Source organism: Etheostoma cragini, chromosome 18 (assembly GCF_013103735.1).
Source record: "Etheostoma cragini isolate CJK2018 chromosome 18, CSU_Ecrag_1.0, whole genome shotgun sequence".
Classification (NCBI taxonomy): domain Eukaryota; kingdom Metazoa; phylum Chordata; class Actinopteri; order Perciformes; family Percidae; genus Etheostoma; species Etheostoma cragini.
The window spans coordinates 1,884,268-1,891,744 of NC_048424.1; the positions used below are offsets into that span (position 1 = coordinate 1,884,268).

The 7,477-nt window shown below is 39.5% G+C and overlaps 2 protein-coding genes across 4 annotated transcripts in view; both read left to right on the forward strand.

Annotated features, from left to right (window-relative positions):
* btbd9 (BTB (POZ) domain containing 9) overlaps positions 1–7,477 on the forward strand; it is a 19,278-nt gene that overhangs the window by 6,612 nt on the left and 5,189 nt on the right. For 2 of the 3 annotated variants that reach the window (XR_004660288.1, XR_004660287.1), the window contains exons 10-11: positions 1,046–1,124; positions 1,964–2,451. Coding sequence is in view for 1 of the 3 variants with exons in the window: in XM_034899357.1 (XP_034755248.1) it covers positions 1,046–1,124; positions 1,964–2,158 (274 nt within the window). In the remaining 2 variants the exon portion in view is untranslated. Of the gene's footprint in view, positions 1–1,045; positions 1,125–1,963; positions 2,549–7,477 lie in introns of those variants that run through there. The other variant, XM_034899357.1, reaches the window with a different exon arrangement.
* The window catches only part of LOC117961830 (AN1-type zinc finger protein 3-like), a 12,825-nt gene continuing 10,231 nt past the window's right edge, over positions 4,884–7,477 (forward strand). The window contains exon 1 of the mRNA XM_034900766.1: positions 4,884–5,432. Within this exon, the coding sequence (XP_034756657.1) occupies positions 5,365–5,432 (68 nt within the window). The 5' untranslated portion in view covers positions 4,884–5,364. The remainder of the gene's footprint in view (positions 5,433–7,477) is intronic.

Below are 7,477 nucleotides of genomic sequence, written 5' to 3' on the forward strand. Positions count from 1 at the left end.
CAGTTCTGAAGGCAAAAGGGGGTCCAACCCGTTACTAGCATGGGGTACCTAATAAAGTGGCCGGTGAGTGTATATCTGCTGAGATATATATATATATATATATATATATATATATATATTTAATTTAAAAAAATACAGAAATAAGTTACAAAACATAAACAGATTTCCTAACATTAGTTATTTGTAATTATTATTAGTTCTCAATAATATAAAATATAATAATTTGTTTTATTGTCACAACAGAACATCATAATTTATTAAAGTTCTGATAAATAAAATGTATAAAAATACAAACTTAAGATATGAAACCTTTAAAGTCCTTTGGAAAAAAAAAAAAGATTCTGTGGTGCGAACAGGGACGTTGTAGAGCGTCCTCTGGTGGACAGCCTTGTTGTGTGACATGAGACAGTCCGTTTTTATGTTTACATTTTTTTTTTTTGTCATTAGAAAAATCCGCCATTATGAATGCCGATACCGCTAGATCGGGAAATGCCTAATATCGGCCGATAGTATCGGTCCGCCGATATATCGGTCAGGCTCTACTATGCGTTACACAGTGCCAACAGTATCTTTTGGCCTGTGTGCACCATTTATGAATGACTTATCATTATACCTATTAGCGTTGAACCTTAAAACAAAAGTGGAACACATTCTTCTCTGAAGGCCTGTCTTACTCTAAAAGAAGCTTTAGCCACATGTTCCTCGCTGAGGAGGAACAGGCGTGTCTGAAAATCTCTTTCTTTAGACGACATGATTGAAATACCTGGTCATATTCCAGTAGATTTTTGGCACATGTGCTTTTAAATAGTTGTTGCTCTTGTAGGTAGGTAGACAACATTTAAAGCTTAAAGGAACAAAAACCCTCCAGACTTCATGGCAAACAGTTAACAAACTTCCATATCAAAAAGAAATCAAGGCCAGATCAGGAAAACATAATCATAACAGACATAAATGTTGCAAACAGAAACATGTAAACTGTGATACAATTCCAATGTTTCTATTATTTATTTATTTTGTGATGTTTTTTTACCGCCCTCTCTTACAGATCATGGCAGACATTGAAGTTTGATAAGCAACCCGCTTCCTTCATCCGTATTGTTGGGACTCACAACACTGCTAATGAGGTGAGAACACAGCTGACCATTGGGCTTCCTTGTATTGTAATGTAATAGGACAGATAAAAAGCATACACTTAACTAAATCTGCGTTACTTAGAGCTGGGCAGTATAGAGAAAATATGAATATATAAAATATTTTTTACAGAGTCCCTTGATATTTTTATTGTAGGGTTGGTGCTTTCACAAAATATATACACATTTACACACAGATATTTTTGATTAATAACAAATAAGTGGGTAAAGGTAAATAATGGAACAGCTAAAACCGTCTGGTAAATTCAACAAAGTACATGACTCTGCTGTAATGTAGCCTTTAAACCAGAAAAAAGGACACTTGTGTCATTTTTAGCCTCATATATATATATATATATACACCATTATAGACAGAATCCCAGCTGAGACCAGTTGCCTTGTTTTTTTTAATCAGGGCAGCAGTTTCCAGATTACATTATGTGCTTACATAATTGCAAAAGGGTTGTTTAATGTTTTCTTAGTTAGTTTTTTAAAATAATATCAGATTAGTAAACAAAAATGTGCCTTTGGAACATTGGATGAATGGTTGCTGATAATGGGAAATGTAGATATTGCATTAAAGATCAGCCACCCACTCAGATCAGGTGGTATCCTGTCTAGAGATGGAGTGAAATGGAAATTTGTAAGTGACCCCAAACTTTTGACCGGTAGTGTATATAAATAAATATTGCCCAGCTAAAAAACACTGTGTATCTAGACTGATGATGTTGCATGCATCACAATAACTTTTTAAAGTAAATCAACTTTCAACCACAAGCTGGCTTAATAAACAGTGATTTGTCCTGTTAGTTTTGACTCTGATGTCTCTTTAGGTTTTTCACTGTGTTCACTTCGAGTGTCCCGCCCAGCTGGACACCGACGTTAAGGAGGGCAGCCCGGGCCAGGACGCTCCTGATTCTGAGTCCGCCTCCCTGCAGCCGCGACCCTATCGATCTTCACGCGTACACGGCCTGCTGCCCTCCCAGCCCTCACCCCCCTCATCATATTCCTCACAGTCCCATCATTAAGGGCGCCATCCTGGGAAGGTGTTGAGAGGAAGGGAGACCTCGGAATGCCATTTTGCACAGCCTCCATCCTCCAGACTGCACTGCTACAACGCTGCTAAAGGCTATCGTGTCATTGTCATAACCCATGGTCCTTCTGTCATAAGTGCAACATTAGAGACTGGTATATCTGTAGCAGCAGCGTTTAGGGCTCCGTCTTCCCAGTTCGGATACAGGTTAAGTGTTGCATCCACTGGCTCATACACTTTTGTGAAGGTACTTTTTAAGCTACTAAGACTAGAGTTTTACCCTTCAAAGTGGAATCTATACTTCTCCAAAGAGAGGTGTGTGTGTGTGTGTCTCTGTCTCTGTGTGTCTGTATGTATGTATGTATGTGTGTGTGTGTGTGTGTGTGTGTGTGTGTGTGTGTGTGTGTGTGTGTGTGTGTGCGCGCGCGCGCGCGCGTGCATGCATGCGCGTGTGTGTCTGTCTCTGTGTGTGAGTGTGTGTGTGTGAAAGAGAGAGAGAGCGAGAGAGAGAGCGAGAGAGAGATTTCCAAAAGACAAGGATTTATTCTTGAACCAACTATTTTTTTAAGAAACTGTCTTAAAATGACTCTACTCCATTTTCTTACCATCAAGCTAACAGAGTAGCAATCGACTATTTTTCCAAGTTTTAAATTCTATTCTTCAAAGGGTTTGCCAAAGCTGTGGCGCTAATGCATTCTGTGGCATTGATATGCAATTTGCACTTAATCCAGTTATGCATTTGCATATTAATTAATGGCTTTTGAGTATTTGTTGACAGGCTTTCACACCCGAAACAAAAAACTGGGGTCCTTATCTGGTGTGACTTTTTGATAGATAAAATCCATGGCTCAAGAAAAACCTTGCTAAAATTAAACTTGAGTTAAAGTGTCTTCATTTAGTATTTAAAGCACTTGAAAAGCTTAGCACAAAGGATTGGGAAAATCAATTAGGTTATGTAATTTGGAGCTGTGGGTCCCGGACCAAATTATGTATGCGCTAGGGCTGCAAGAATAAAAAGAAGAAGTTTATATACAGTACACACACATGAGCAGCTGCTAATGGCACTTTACTCACATAGACAGATATAAAGGTAGCAGCTTGGGTCTTCTAACTGAGGAACAGTACTGGAATGTGGGATTTGGTAACTTTCTGTTTGTACGTGTAATTAATTTAAACACTTCCTCGCTCTTGGATCTGTCTGGTTCAAGGTGTTTTTGTGTCCGTTTTGTTTTTGGAGGTTTTTAATTTAAGCTATCAGTGCTGTGGTTCATGTTTGTTTGTGTCCTGATGTTGCACTTTTGAGTTTGTCTTGAAAAACGTTTTTTTTAAACAATTTATTTAATGTAAAACAACCTGTAATACCTTACTACCTTAGGTGACCCGCTGATGTTTATATAAGCATTCTTTTGTCATCCCCATCTACATTTTAAGAGCCCCCATTGTTGTATAGTTGGATAAAGTCTTCCTTAATAACTAAAGAGAAATGAAACAGGGCTTTGTTCAGGTTAACTTGAGATAACACACTCCACCCCATCTACCTTCATGTATGTGTATAGTTTTACTTGAGATATATATATATAGAGAGAGAGATTAGTTTTGACTATTAACACGTGATTGCATTTCACTGCCTCTTGTCCAATACATTGCCTGTATAAAATGTGATTATGGAAACAACCAACATTGTTTATTAATGTACATCTTTGTGAGGGGTCACACCCGTCGGCTTGCCTGAATCGCTGCTGTTAAACACAGTGGTGTTCTTTGGTACAAGCAATACAGTGATCTCTATCTTCTGTTTAATCTTTAGGGCTTCTGTTACAGACCAACAGTGGTGATTGATCAGTCAACATGTATTCATCATGCTCTAGGCACTGATGCCCCGGCAGCTCTTTAGAAAAACGTTGATGTGTAATGCTGCCTAAGGAGCTGTTTTACTGTCATGAAACATTTAAAAACATCTCATTTTGAAGCTCATTGTATTTTTGTCTTGTTTTTGGTTCGTCATACGATTGCCTTGTTTGTCCCAGACTGTAAGAAACAGAAACTAAGTGGTTTCAAACCAGAACAGTGGGACAGAAAAAAGGGTAGCAGTAAAAGAGAGGTGATGAGAGCGTTATTATCTATTCAAACGGCCAAGTTTACATGTTAAAATTGATGAGTGTTATATGGACATAGTCACACTTTAGGTTTTGGGTACATTTGTGGAGTTTGTCTTCCATACAATCACTGATAATAGCCAGAATTATTACTACCCCCAAATTTTAAACCGATGCTGGATACTGCCCCTGGGCCCCTGACCCCTAGGATCAGGCGTTGGTTTCTTCCAAATGTGTGTGGTTTAATAACATATCCATCAATAAAAGCACACTATAAAAAGAAATGAAATAGGGGTTTTAGGTTTTCACCTGCATTAATGCATGATGTAATCCTATTTCAAGTTGATATTCTTTTAAATACAAATTTATTACAGCGTTGAGTCTTCACTGTAATCTGACAAAACGACCGTAGTGACGAAAGCTAGTCAAATACTTACACATTCAGCCTTTGTACCCATTTTGAGAAACTACAGCGACATAAAATGTATACTTGTGTATTTATTATTGGGTTTTACACTTGTAATGTTTAATTTTCATGTGTTTTTGTTGCACTGTTTCGGCTTCAATTCGTTGGGCAATATTGACATTTCTGGTTTGATGGACGCGTTTCCGGCCCAGCATACTTCGTATCAGCGACGTGTGAATAGGGGTGGTCATTAACAGTGAAGAGGGGAAGGCCTTACTCAATCTATTTGTTTTTTCTGTCCTCGTACTATCGGTCGTACTTAACAACGCCATTATCGTATTTAACCTGTATCGGTGGACAGCTGGCTGTTTTTCTAAGCTTTTTAGGGTCGAGTAAAACACCGGGACGCCCCCCTCTTTTCGTTTGTCGGTCGTAACGTCCGAACGCCCAGCTGATTGCTTTGAGTACCGTTCAATTATTCCAGTTTAAACTGAGCCGTTTTGTTTGACTTAACGGATGTTTTTTTGAGGCCGAAAAGGGCCGAGTCCAGCACCTTTTTTCACCAACTTGTGGACTTTAAAAGAAAGAGGACGTTTATCCTTGTGTCTAACTTGAGTGTGGGTCGTTTTTCTCATTAAACGAGCAGGCCCCGGACTCATCCCCAACCTCGCGTTTCCTTATCGGTTTTTGTTGGAAGTCATGGGAGACACCAGTGAACGAAGCAAACCTCCGAGTCTACCTCCCCGATGTCCCTGCGGATTTTGGGGGTAAGAGTTAATCTTAATATAAACTAGATTCCTTCCTGAATGTGAAACTGAGAGGTAAATCTGGATGAAATTAGCTCAACGGATTCAACTAGTGCAAACCCATTGTTGTTGTTCTGTTGTGCAGGCCGAGGGTGGGGGGTTGGGAAGTTGGCTAATAAATACACCTCCTAGTTTGAAAACTACCTACATTTCCACTGTTTTATAAGTCCACACCCCCGCTCTCGTCGTTTTAAACGCTTTCTAGCATGTTTAGTCGTGCTATGTCGTGTTTTAAAGGCAATTTGTGAACCAGGAGATGACGTACCCGAGATAGAAAATGATTTATTGCCAGCAGGTTCCTTTTAAACCTGCCCTGTTTTCTTGAATCGTCTCGAAGAAAAGAAGCACTTAAACGACTAACACGTTACATAGTTAGCTAGCTAGGTTAAATCCTCAAACCGAGAAGTGCTGTTAGCCAGTTGCTGAGTTATTTTACACCCTTTTTACATACGGTCTTGTCAAGTGGTGGATGTGTGTTGCATACCGGATGTGATTCACTGATGTGTGTGTTACCCCATGGGGGAAATGACTACAGCTAACCTTTTTTTTTTTTATATATGAGTTAAAAACGACGCTGAAACATGACTGACTGCTTCTCCTTTTACACGGGTGTTGTTCCAAAGCAGCAGAAAGAGACATACTAAAATAAGAGGACCGTTATCTCATTATTGACCACGACAGACCCACTAAAACCGCTGTAGTACTATTCTTCCTCTGGTGGTAGCTTACTAGTATTGTGTGACATGCAACCAGTGAGCCAACCCCCCGTTTTTGAGGTATTATCTTTACAGAACATACAGCCTCCCTCTGTCAAGCCCCATCCCCCCGAAAGCCTTCATTTCGTGGTGTCCAGTAAGCAAATTGGAACCACCCACCTGTCAATGTCAGGTGGCAAAAATGGCAGCGTTGTGCGTGTTTATGGCCCAGCTTGGCTCGGCTCGGCTCAGAATAACACCTGGCCTGGGGCTGCTGGCGGTCCTGTCTCCACACATGTCACTGGAACTCAAGCCCTCTTAGAGAGATACTTAAATGAGGTTAGGTTTAGCATTTTAAAGGATTAGAGTCAGTCTAGGAGCTCTTTTTAGAGCCCCCTAACCCTGGCAGTATGACTGAAGTACAGTGTACTGGTTTTAGCCGGAATATGGGTAATTTAAGGTAATGCCCGATTGATACAATGTGCTAATACATATTGTTAGTATTCAGTCCTCTTAAGTGACAGTTATTCAGTGTTTCCACAACGATTTAAATTACTAGCTAGCTTAAAATAATATTAAGAACAGATGTGTATACAGGTTTTAATTTCTATCAGCGACTACACCAGGGGATTTAAGGGACTAGTACTTGCTCTTTAAAGTGCTTTTGTGATTATATTTTTTTATAAAGATTTTTTTTTGACATTTTAGATGTACTTTTTGTCTGATGAGACAGCTTGGACATGAAAGGGGTGACCTGCAGCAGAGGGCTGCAGGTTGGATTTGAACCTGGGTCAAGGATTGAGCCTCTGTACATGGGGCCCATGCTTTCACCAGGTGGGCTACCTAGGCGCCCCTATAAAGCTGTGTTAATCAGTACAAATGCCTGCTTGGCACAGTAACCTGAGGGGGAAACAGTTTAAGGTTTGTCGTGGTAGTTTAGCATTATAACCCAACTGATACTTAAGACCGATGTAGATTTTTGAGAATTGAAATAAAATAAAAAAGACAATACATTGGCCCGTATTTCTCAACTGTATTGTTGCTTCTATATTGGCTGTCATGGATGCAGGAAGATATATATCAACCATTGGCTGAAATAGAAGATTATATCTGAGCAAATGTGATAAATATTTAAAATATACTGTTAACCTCAGTACAATCCTTTTCCAGGGTCCAAGGATAAAGAATGTTTTTTTTGTTATCTTTGTTTTTCCTACTCGAAATGCTGCTATCTGATGAACCAGTTGTGTTTTTAACCACTTAAGCAACATCTTTGACTTGGTTGTGGTACTTTTTCTGTTGGCTTTTAGG